The 12,676-nt window shown below is 42.1% G+C and overlaps 2 protein-coding genes across 2 annotated transcripts; both read left to right on the forward strand.

Moving 5' to 3' along the window:
* The first annotated feature begins 1,288 nt into the window (after positions 1-1,288).
* On the forward strand, positions 1,289-11,492 carry LOC656619 (uncharacterized protein). The gene is made up of 7 exons (XM_008198965.3): positions 1,289-1,458; positions 6,860-7,422; positions 7,470-7,780; positions 7,833-7,973; positions 8,035-8,879; positions 8,926-9,197; positions 9,248-11,492. Exons 1-7 carry the CDS (start codon positions 1,442-1,444, stop codon positions 11,221-11,223), a joined length of 4,125 nt encoding a protein of 1,374 aa, XP_008197187.2. The 5' UTR covers positions 1,289-1,441; the 3' UTR covers positions 11,224-11,492.
* Positions 11,493-11,719: 227 nt separating this feature from the next.
* LOC103314081 (uncharacterized) lies at positions 11,720-12,563 on the forward strand. Its single transcript, XM_008198966.3, has 5 exons — positions 11,720-11,867; positions 11,914-11,980; positions 12,024-12,176; positions 12,226-12,319; positions 12,367-12,563. The coding sequence occupies exons 1-5, from the start codon at positions 11,837-11,839 to the stop codon at positions 12,466-12,468; spliced, it is 447 nt and encodes a 148-aa protein (XP_008197188.2). The 5' UTR covers positions 11,720-11,836; the 3' UTR covers positions 12,469-12,563.
* Positions 12,564-12,676: the final 113 nt, after the last annotated feature.

Here is a 12,676-nt window from a genome sequence, read left to right on the forward strand (position 1 = left end):
TGGGACCTGACAATTTTGAAAATCCTAGAAGGCTCTCCGAACCTTAGATTATTGAATGCAAAAAAAATTATTCACTTGCTGCAAAGGGTTCAAGGGCTGTGATATTTTAAATAAATCTTTGCAAAGAAAAACTTTAACAAAAAAATTGACTTCAGTCAAAAACTATGACACTCAAGTACCAATAACGTGAGCAAAATTTACTCAGTCTGAAAAAAAGAATTCAAGAATGCAATAAAATATTTGGTTACTATGTAAAATTTCAAACTTGGCGACAATTTTTTGTCATAAGTAGAAGTTAGATGGTACACAAAATTTTAAAGCTCTAGCTTTATTAAAACGTAAAAAGAATAACCCTGTAGAATAATAGTCATCATCTTTATTCATACTAAAGTACAACAGTGGCATTTGCACAAATATGGTCACAGCAAAAATTTATATCAAAAAAAATTCCCCGGGAGTAAAACGAATTTTTTTTACAAAAAGAAAATTGAGAAAGTTTTTAAGTAATTTACAAGATAAAATTAATATGGAGAGGTAAAGTAAAGAAAATTTTTGAACAATAATAATTAAAAGCCTCGCGAATGATTTATTAATCTTAAGAAATCAGAAAGTGTTTTCAAACTAAAAATTATTTTAATTTTCTAGTAGAATATTTCAAAAATTTTGTGAGGGTAGGTGTTAAAAAAATTGAAAATAGAAAAAATAGTATATTACACTCGTTTTATAAGATTTAACTGTGGTACTCATTCTAGTGGAGCACTCCTTCGTCGTGCTCCAAAACCCTTCGTGCCACAATAGCACGTCTTATAAAACTCTTATAATAATATACTATTGTGTGTTAAAAAATGATTTCAAAATATGCTGATTTTGTAAACAAATTATACATAAAAACTAAGTTAGTCCTCTTTTCCTTTAACTCACGAGTCACGATTGAACCAATTTGTTTTAGTATAGTTTTTTCTTTTATTTTTTATTAGGTCAACTGCTACTGCTCGATGTAATAGTGATAATAATAATAATAAAATAATAAAGAATAGAAAAGATGATAATAAAGAATAAATGAAGGAGCGCAAAAATCGTGTCATGGTGGTTTTACTGGCACTAAAGTTTTTACAAACGGCCATAAAATAAATTTTTCACGAAAAATATTGAAATTTTTAATTTCGTGTCAAAGTCGTGCATTTGCCTTCCTTTGTGTCGCAAGTGGGAGTATTTCGAGCGAGCGTAAACATTTTGAGTGGTGCTGATTGGCGGAGGTCCCCGGCAGCGATTCAACTTTCTCCGGTAATAAGCTCCTCGTGGATTTCCAGAGAGCACAAGAGTTCGCGTTGTGAAACAGACGAGATCTGTTTGTTGGTTGTTGTCTTCCGAGCGTGTGCGATTATGTGTGTGCACTTATCTTGGTTTTGAACTTCCCTTTCTGTGTTTTTTTTTCTGCGACATGGAGGTGACGTTTGGGTAAGGAAGTGTGGCGCTTTTCCGGGGAAAATTTTTGCCGGCTCCAATGTCTCAATGAGTCATTGCGCGTAAACGGACAAATGACCAAACATAGAGTGAAACCTTCCGTTTCCTTGTTGCTTCATCCTTCCACCGAAATTTCGGCAGAAAGTTGTTGAATTTCGGTTTCGCCACACGGCCTTGGATCTTCTTGATTCTTGTTCTCAAGAATCGCAATTACGTTTTTAAATGATTTAAATGACATCATTACGATAAGTAAAAAATTCAACGAAACTGGTCCCAAATTGAAAAATAATCGCTTCGGAAGGTTATCGTCTCGTTCCCATCGACACAATCCAACTAACCCACTTACAAAAGGAAGATTTCACCGATAAAAATCAATACGCAAAGAAATGTCACAAGGATTATTACAAAATTCGCTTTTTTCTCACACAAATCCAGGCCAGAGCGAATTTTTCAACTTTTAAGAGACTAATCGTGTTGCCAACAAAGAAATGTGGTGTAATTAAATTCCACCCCCGGGGTACAGATTGAGAAAGTTGCAATTTGCATAATCGTGGGCGTAATTCACTCACGTGCTAGAGAGAGAACACAAAAAACTGCTTCATTCAAAATTCGCGCTAAAGCCGCGTTACCATGACAAGATGTAAGTAACCATGGAAATTCGTGTTACCACGGAATCGGGAAACTATGTACAGGCTTACTCAATGGTGATAAAAAAAATCAAAATTAATTAAAAATTTCAATAAAAAAATTTTTGGGTCTTTTTTCACAAAATTTGGATCTTCACAGTTAAGTTTTTGATGCTTCAAATCATATTTTTGGACTTTAGTTAGCGGAAACAACAGAGACATCTGTTGAAAAAAAAAATTTTATTAAACCAATTTGCACTCTGCCTCATATTTTTCAAAACGCTGCGAAAACGGTTATAGATACAAGAAAAATGTTGGGAAGAAAGTTGTAGGGAATTAAATTTCCTACAAAAAAGTCCCCAAGACTTTAGCCCTATCTTCAACCATTTAGGCCCCAAAGTCACTTAAAGACACCTAAACGACGGATTTGCTTCATTTGCCGGTGGTTAAGTATTGGAAAGTTAATTTATACCTAAACCATTGAAGATAGAAATATTGTGTCGCGGACTTTTTTGTACAAAATTTAATTCTCTACAACTTCGTTCTTTACACTTTTTTCATATCTTCAACCATATTCGCAGCGTTCGCAAAAATATAAGGTGAAACGCAAGTTGATAATTCAATTGCGCACTGTGGCATATTTACCAAAACGCTGGGAATACGGTTGAAGCTATAAAAAAAGTGTAAAGAACAAAGTTATAGAGAATTGAATTTGCTATAAAAAAGTCCCCGACACCATATTTCTACCTTCTACGGTTTTGGTATAAATTAACTTTGTTACTTGACCACTGGTAAAATGAAACGAATCCGTCGCTTGAGCGTCTTTAAACGTCTTTAGGGCCTAAACCGTTGAAGATAGAGATATGGTCTCGAGGACTTTTTTAAAGCAAATTTAATTCTCTACAACTTTCGTTCTAAAATTTTTCTTGTATCTTTAACCGTATTCACACAGTCTTGAAAAATACGGGACGAAGCGCAAATTTTAAATTAAAAATATTTTTTCCCATATTTCTTTTGCCAATTTCAGTCGTCAGTAGTTCTCAATCTGTTCAGAGTGTAAATCTCAACATGACTGCATTTTTTTACAAGTAATTAGTGAAATTGTTGGCTTTAAATTAATTAAAAACGATTTGGCACCGAGACAAAGCGCCCTCATTTTTTCTCTCGTGTACTATTTTTTTGGGTGCAAAAAATCCTGCGTTTCGTCTCCTAAGTCGTAGTCCTCCGTAGTCAAGTTTTTATAAAAAAGAATGTATAAATATGTAAAGAAATCGAGTGAGCTCTGGCACTATTCGCACTAGATTTGCGCAATCTGCGATCGAATCCGCATCCATTGTGACGTAAACGCGTCTTTTGTTCGTTCTTTTGGCATTTGTTGCGATTTCCTTATCAGATACGTCCAAGGCCGCCTTCGGTAAGAGTGATTTTTAGAGAAATGGTGACCTTGGCGCATTTTTGGTCCCGTCACGTGACCGCGAAATCCACTCTCCCATAGTAAAGTATTATTGTTGCGATATTCTCACTGATTACTCCGCGTTTACATAAAAGATCGTTTGTTACGTGGAGTAACAAGCATTAATTAAGCGAGAGAGAAAAAATGGAAAAGTGATGGGTTGGTACTCCTACGCCTGATTTGAACTGGTTATTATGTAATCTGGGTCAATGTGAGAAACGCAGCGCGAAAAAATTTCCCTAAACTGGAACAAACATCCGAAAATCGATTTGTCACACTTTTCAATAAAAGTGCAGTATTGACCTCCAGTTGGTTGTTACATAACGCATTAGCGACACTTTTACCACCACAACAAGATCAGAATCACTAGCCGTGATACAAATCATTAATGGATGAAAGTTTTTACGCTTTTTTAAGGCCGGCTATTGCTATCATTATGCGTTCTGGTAATTAACAAAAGTGAATTTGTTTACAACAAGTAGAGCGGGCTTTTAAGTGAATCGACCACGCGATGAATTACAGTTGGCACTACTGCTTTTTAAGTTTCTATCTTTCACCTGATTGCGCTAATCAGAAAGCTAAAGCTTTTAGAACAAACGTCTTAATTGGCTTATGAATGGCAACACTGATTCACTCAAATGTCAGGTGTGCCAACGGAAAGTACCACCCGGATCATCCTTTGACACAAATCACGTGATCCTGACACAAATCCGTCTGAAGAAATCAACGCTGCTGTGGCGTTAGCCAACTGCGATTTCGCAACAATGAGTGCTTCTTTATGACAGTTGGCTAAACGAGTAGGCGGCGATTTAATCACACGATGACAGGTCAAGGAGTGCGTTGCCAAGCGAGAAAAATTCCCAGAATTCCCGAAATATTTTGTTATTTTTATTAAAAAAAATGAAAAAAATTTAATTTGTTTTGGCCAACTTTCTAAAAAAAGATAGCAAACCCCAAATTTTTAAGTTTAAGTTTGCAGAATTTTTACCATTATAATTTATTTTTTTCAAATAAAACACCAAATTCATAACTCAAAAACAAAAAGTCGTAGAGCAATGCGGTTTGTTCTAATGGATTCAGCGGCACATTTTCTATGTTATACCAACTTTTCACGAGAATTAAAATTTTCAATTTTTTTGCTCAAATTTCCTGAGTAATACCTTCAAAGAGGTGAAAAAAAATTTTTTTTTAAACAAACCCCAGCAAATTTTTATGGACTTCTACATGTTTTAACAAACCACAAAGTTTGTTAAAAGTCCACAAAAAGTCCATATGTTCGATTTTTTGATGTTTGATTTGTTCAATTTTCGTCGCAATTTTTGTCGATTTTGGGGACCCGGAACATTTCTCGAGCAATAGCTCCGGAACTATTAGAGATAACCCCATGAAGTGTATTATCGTTGGAAAGCTCTTTAAATTATCTATTTTTTTCAAAAAAGATTATTGTTCTCCGACTAATAGTTTTCGAGCAAATTGCTGATAAATGAAAAAATTGGTAAACTTTTAAAAAATTCATAACTTAAAAACTATTGGGAATTTGGGAATTTTCTCGATGCCAATCGATTCCCGGATCATTTTACATAAGTATAGATCAAAATAGTTCCAATTTTTGGAATAGTTTAGCCGTAAATGAGAAAATAAAAAAAGTTAAGCCCCGATTTTTATTGAATTTAATTCTGTGTTAACATTCCCATACTTATGTTTAATAGTTTTCCAGTTACAATAACTTTTTGTTGGGATTGAGAAATGCATTAGCCATAGCTCTTTTCTCATAGATTGCCGTGGAAACGAGAGAGAAAATGTGGGAAATCAACGTTTTTCTAATCATAATTCAATTAATTTACCTTTTTGAAATAGAATTTGTCGTTTGTTTAATCAGAAATGTTTCTTTGGTAAACTGTACAAAAATATCTGAGGTCATTTTTGCTCGAACTTGACCTTAAAATTTCCGAGTTTATTAACTTCTTTTCCAATTTTGAACACTCTGAAGAACAAGTATAGGCTTTCTCTCTTAATTACCTAAATACGATTTCGAAATCCATAAAAATGACCGCGTTGCCGATTTTTTAAGTAACAGCCGCAAATCCAAAAATTTTCAAAAAACTTTAAATATCTCGAAAATGGCTAAACTTGGTATAGGGAAAGTTGCTGCTTGAAACTCCCACAGAACATATCAGTGATTTCCGGTTTATTTTTGAAAATTTTTGGGGTTGCTGAGGCCAGGTTCAAGGTTTGTTTTCGATTGTTTGGATCGTTCCGTTATTCGGTGACCGAGTGATCCACATTGCGGCGCGCCGCAAGCACCAACTTGGGACCCATTGCTGTCCCAAGGCCGTTTCGATTCCAAGTTCCGGGAAAACTGAAAAGTGCGACTTCCGACACAAAACTTTCTATTTGTGCGATTACGTCACGTGGTGGAGTTATCACCACGTTGTATAGGGGTTCCCCGGCGTTGGCCGCTTAATTGGTCATTACGAAATGTTAATGATACGTCAATCACGCGCTTTAATTAGAAATTAGACGGCAAAGTCAAAGTCACGTGTCATGACCGAAGAATGCCGAATGAAAGTATAATCTCGGGTGAAAGTAGTGTCGCAATGAAAATAAACACAAAATGTAAATAAATTAAAAGAAGACCGGTCTATGCGTCGAAAATCGTCTCGCCTTCTTCCTTGAAAGTCTTGATGTAATTATTACCTTGCCCTAGCGACATAAATCAACATTGCGTCGCCTTATTTGGGCGCCTGATACAGAAAATGCAAGGATCGAAAATAAATTAAAACTTTCCTCCTTCAAATGTCGGAGCGAAAGTTTTCATTATTTCGTTAATTGAAAAAAGCAAATAATTACAAAGTTTAATATAAAAGCAGTGAAAGTCGCGATTCACCGTCATTACGTCGGCCTTTCAGACGCCTTTTTTTGCCAAATTCCAAGAAAAACAACAAATTACACACAATCACGAAAAAATTACCCGACACGGATGTGGCTATTAGCCGTACGTGATCACACTTAATCGTCCGATGGCGACATCCTATTCAAGAATTCGAGGCGTGCTTGTGACGTCACGCCCGATTTGAATTCCAAAATAACAAAAAATTATCAGACACAACATGTGACTGGAAGGTGAAGGCCACGTTGGCAAAACTGCGTCACAAAGAAATTGTAACAGGATTACCAATCGCACAACATCATCGCCTTGAAACACTTAAGTAATTGGACGCAATTTACATATCATTAAAATACCAAATAAATACATATTTCAATGACACGACTACACTTTTTCCTAGTTTTTCGCTCAAGGCTGCCTTTGTTCCAGATTAGCCCTCCTGGCGCTCCTCCCCGCCGCCCTCTCCGCCACCAACATCACCGCCTACACGCGCGCCCTCCCTTCCGAACTCAAACCAACGGTGAGGGCGGCCCTGGGGGCGGAGCTGAACGCGCCCCGTCCTTGCCAATCGCACGATGCCGTCCCGTGTCCGCCCAATAAATACCGGCGGCCGTCGGGCGAATGTAACAATGTACGACACGCCCATTGGGGCACGCGGGGTGTGCCGTTTTTGCGACTCCTCCCACCGGACTACGCCGATGGGCGGAGCCAGCCGCGCCAATCGGTCACGACGCACGCGCTGCCGAGCCCATTGGACGTCGCTGTGACCTTGCAAACGGTGTCGGCCACGCCCCATGAGTCAGTCACCGCCCTTTTGGGGGCGTGGAGCGAATTATTACTACATGATTTGGCAAGCACTGGCAATTTAAAGAGCCAGGATTGTTGCAGCGATGGGCGGAAGCATGGCGAGTGCTATGGGAGGGTGGGGCATGGACAGTGTCGGGAATATATGCGGACGCTACCCGCCATTGACATGGACGACTGCGATTTTGGTAAGATTCCACAAAAAAAAAATAAAGTCCGTGTCATTTTTTTATAGAGTACCGAAATCAAATGAATTTGGCTTCGTCCTTTTTGGACGCGTCGGCAATTTACGGAAATACCGACCAACAAGTCGAAAAATTACGAACGTACGACGCGGGTCTCGTCAATGTCTCGGCGTGCACCTCGTGTCGCTCCAACGCACTCTATTCGGCCATTTTGAAGGAGCACAATCGAGTTGCCATTAACTTAGCCCAGTTGAATCGCCACTGGACTGACGAAACTTTGTTCCTAGAGAGTAAACGAATCGTGACGGCCATGCTACAGCACATCACCTACAACGAGTTTCTCCCCATTGTATTGGGCAATGTAATGACGGGCCGCCTTTTGTACCCGCCCACTGACTTTCTATTGGTTGCAGGAAGCCATCGTACAGTCCGACCTCCAATTGCAAAGTCATGGGCGGTTCTCTAAATACTCGAGCTCGCACAGGGCTGGTGTCTACAATGAGGTGGCCATGAGCGCTCTCCCCGCCCTCCTGTCAATGATCCCCACCACTTTGGTAAATAAGTAGGGATTGAGGAAAAAAACACATTTTTTGTCTTTATTATATATTTTTTCAGATGAACGAAACAGTTGAAAGTTTCGCCGAAATGGTGGACGTCTTGATCAGAACCCCGGCCCAAAGCCCCAGTATGCACATGATGGTACCACTACGTGCGGATTGGGACACGGCGGCCCTTTTCGTCCATATGGGTCGCGACCATGGGATTCCCCCCTACGCCCATTATCTCTCCAAGTGCCAAAACCTCACAATTGAGAACTTCGACGACTTTACCAAGGCTGGAATCAGCCCCGAACTGCTCAAAGCCTTGAAGTACCTCTACCAAGTACCAGAAGACGTAGACCTTTTGGTCGGTTCCTTGCTGGAACGCCCAATTCCGGGGGCAATCGTTGGCGGAACCCTCGAATGTCTCCTCCGTGAGCAGTTTATTCTTCTGAAGCAAAGCGACCGCTTCTGGTACGAAAATGACCTACCTCCAAGTTCGCTAACAACGGAACAACTTGCCGAAATCAAGAAGGTCACCCTTGCTGGGTTATTGTGCGCAAACACCGACGATTTGGACAAGATCCAACCTAAAGCCTTCGTCCAGGAGGATCCGTACTTGAACGCCCGCTTGTCCTGCGACCAACACCCCCTCCCCCAGCTCACCCCCTGGCTGGAGATGGACCACATGGCCGACCTCTCCGAAGACCTGCTCATGGAAGCCCTCGTCAAAGCCGAGCAAGAGGTCCTAGAGCGTCGCAAAACCGAATACGAACTGTGGGCCACCGTTGGCGGAATCGACCCCAAGTCACCTGCAGGGACCGCCGCCTCCTTCAGCAAGGCCAACAAACAGGCCCTCAAACTCGCAAACACGTCTCTATTATTTGAATTCGCCTCAAACGAAATCATCAATTCTTTAATGTAGGTTAAGTGCCTAAATTTTGTGGTTTTTAAAGGTGGGTTTTAGGCACCGGAGGCGCAAACGCCAAATTTTCGACAATAACGTTATTTCATCCGTCTTTAGAGACGAACTATCGGATGGATTACAAAACGTTGATATTTCGTCTCTAATCCCGGCCAACGCTATTGACTTGGACACACATTGTGAGGAGACCGGTCCTTGCGACCCGAACACGCCCTATAGGACGATGACTGGTCATTGTAACAATTTGCGGAACCCTAATTGGGGCAAAAGTCTGACTACGTTCAGTAGGCTCCTCCCTAGCGCCTACGACGACGGTAAGCCACGCCTTCGGCGCCCGCCCAATGTTTTAAACCCGCCTTTTTAGGAATATCTAAGCCCCGCCTCTTGGGCGCGACCGGCGTGCCTTTGCCCTCCCCCCGCATCGTCTCCACCCTCATCCACCCCGACATCAGCAACCTCCACTCCCGTTACACCCTCATGATCATGCAATATGGCCAATTCCTGGACCATGACTTGACCATGACGCCCATCCATAAGGGTTTCCACGAGTCTATCCCGGATTGCCGGTCATGTGACAGTCCTCGGACCGTCCACCCGGAATGCAACCCTTTCCCCATCCCGCCCTCTGATCACTACTACCCGGAAATTAACATAACGTCCGGTCAAAGAATGTGTTTCCCGTTTATGAGGTCTCTCCCTGGACAACTCCACCTAGGGCCACGGGAACAAGTCAATCAAAACACAGCCTTCTTAGACGCGTCCCAAATCTACGGGGAAAACCCGTGCGTTTTGAAAGAATTGAAAGGTTACGGTGGGCGTATGAACTGCACGCAACGCCCCCTCAAACTCAAGGACCTCCTCCCGCAAAGTGACCACCACCCAGAATGCAAGGCTGGCAGTGGGTTGTGTTTCATCGCAGGCGATGGGCGGGCCTCAGAACAGCCCGGTTTAACCGTAATTCACACCATTTTCATGCGGGAACACAACCGGATGGTGGAAGGGTTAAAACAAGTGAACCCTCATTGGGACGACCAGAAGTTATTCGAACACGCGCGCCGTATTAACATAGCCGCCAACCAACATATAACTTACAACGAATGGTTACCTCGCATTTTGAGCTGGAATGCCGTTAACTTGTACGGCTTGAAGCTCCTCCCCCAAGGTTACTACAAGGATTACAACCCGTCGTGCAACCCCGCCATTTTGACCGAATTCGCAGCGGCGGCGTTCCGCATTGGTCACTCGTTACTCCGCCCCCATATCCCCCGTCTAAGCCCCTCCTACCAGATCATCGACCCGCCCATTCTCCTCCGTGACGGTTTCTTCAAACCCGATATGCTCCTCCAAACCGGAATGGTGGACGAAATCGCCCGAGGCCTCGTCTCCACACCAATGGAAACACTCGACCAATTCATAACCGGGGAAGTGACCAATCACCTGTTCGAAGACCGAAAAATCCCCTTCTCGGGGGTGGACCTAATCGCCCTCAACATCCAACGCGCGCGCGACCACGGAATCCCCTCCTACAACAACTACCGCGCCCTATGCAACCTCAAACGCGCCTCAAACTTTGAGGACCTGGCCCGGGAAATCCCCCCCGAAGTGATCGCTCGCTTCAAGCGAATTTACCCGACCGTCGACGACATCGACCTGTTCCCCGGCGGTTTAAGCGAACGCCCGCTTCAAGGAGGCCTCGTCGGCCCCACCTTCGCCTGCATCATAGCAATCCAGTTCCGCCAACTGCGAAAATGCGACCGCTTCTGGTACGAAAACCACGACCCGACTGTTCGTTTCTCCGAAGCACAACTCGCGGAAATCCGTAAAGTCACCCTCGCGAAAATCATCTGTGATAATCTAGACGTCCATGGCGACATGCAGCGCGCCGCCTTTGACCTCCCCAGCAATTTCCTCAATCCGCGAGTGCCGTGCGACTCCCTCCCGAAGCTCGATTTCGGGGCGTGGCGCGAGTCGGTGGGGTCGGGGTGTGTCATTGGCGACAGGATGGTAGAAGTGGGCCAATCGGCGTTCCCCACGCCGTGCACGAGCTGTATTTGCACGCAGGAGGGCGGGCAATGTGCGTCGTTGCGGGTCACCGATTGCTCGCAGCTTTTGAGGGAGTGGCCAAAGGAGGTGGTGCTAAGGGATGATGTGTGTTCGGCCCAATGCGGGTTCTTGTTGCGGAATGAGGGCCCGCAGCCGGGGCTGAACACCGATTTGACGCCGCCCCCGAGGCATCTGAGGGCGCGGCAGTTGGGACGACCGCCCAGGATCCCGAGTAGGGGGTTTAATGGGTTCGGGGAGTTTAAACTGCCCGATTTGTCGGTGTTTGTGGCCAAGTGAGCGAAAGTGGACGTTATTTGTGGATTTTTTTCGATGAACGAGGGACTAAAAGGGGTGGTAAAGCCTCGGGGAGGTTATTTATAAAAATTTGATTGTGATTCGAGAAGAGAGAGAATGTTACCAACTTTAGGGTTAATCTAATTTGTGTCTTCTTTTTGTACTTTATTTTATTGTTTTTATACAGTGTACACTGCCTTCTGTATTATTATTCTGTTGTTAATACTTGTACTCCTCTGACTATGCATTATTAAACTACCATTATTTTTTTATTCCGTGTCCAGCTTTACCAATAAAAACCTACAATTTTTACCCGTGTCCTTGAATATGCTAGATACTTTTCCTGTCCCGTCCGTCATTGCAAACACATAAATGTTCTTATTTCTTACGTCGTTAAACAAGGCCAAGAAATTTTAATTTCTTTTAAAACTGACTGAATAAATTTTTCACACACAAATTTTTTTGTCCCATCCGTTATGTGAAAAAAATAATTAATCAGAACAATTCAAACGCGAAACAGCACAATCTTATTTTCCAATCCCATCCAAACAATCTTTTTGTGGTCGCTTTTTCCCTCCTCGATAATTTTTTCCGCACATCCAACCTCAACACAACGATGGTCGTGACCGTTTTGTGGACAACATCTTGTAAAATTAATTACAAAACTTTACCGTCAATAATTATCGATTCCAGGGCTGGTTCCAATAATCTCCCTCACTGTGTTATGCGTTGGTGTGATTTTCCTCCTGTTTTATTTATGGTAAGTTTGTAAAAACACGATAAGCCTTAACACCGACTTTCAGTATCCAAAAACGCGAAAATCGGAAAACTTTCCATTTATCTAACAGTTCATTAAGCAAGTTAATGATTTTCCGAAAATGCGAGACAAGCTCGTCGAATCTGCCCGTCCTTCAGGAAAACAGGGATTTGATGGATTCGGTTGATATTTCAGACAGGTTTTTGGTGTGAATGTTTAATTAACAGGATTTTTAATTGTGGTTTAAGATTCACGTCGTCGAAATTGAAAATCGACGATTTGGAGGATTTCGATGAGGTGAAGTCGTGCGATAGCACCGATTCGAGATTTACATTTTATTCAGTAAGTTGGGGAAAAAATAGTTTCGTAATACTTGGGGTTTTTTACAGACATATCCCGGGTTCGGCCGGTCTGACTCGACCGCCTCCGAATACAAAAGCACCAGGGAGTCGTTTAATAAAACCAAGTCGTTCTCCAGTTTTGTGAAATAGATCGCCAAAATTTTTGGCGTTCTTTTGAATTATTTATTATGCAATGTCTTGTGTATAATTATTCCTGCGAAAAATAAAATTCTTAACCTTTCAAATGAGTTTTTTTCGAATAATTCAAATACGTTTTTTTTTATTATTTTCACACTCAAGATTTTTTGTCCCGTCCGTTTTTTGTGATTTGCCAAATAATTGTTTCGCCGTTGGCCTG

The sequence above is a fragment of the Tribolium castaneum genome, chromosome 6 (genome assembly GCF_031307605.1).
Source record: "Tribolium castaneum strain GA2 chromosome 6, icTriCast1.1, whole genome shotgun sequence".
Classification (NCBI taxonomy): domain Eukaryota; kingdom Metazoa; phylum Arthropoda; class Insecta; order Coleoptera; family Tenebrionidae; genus Tribolium; species Tribolium castaneum.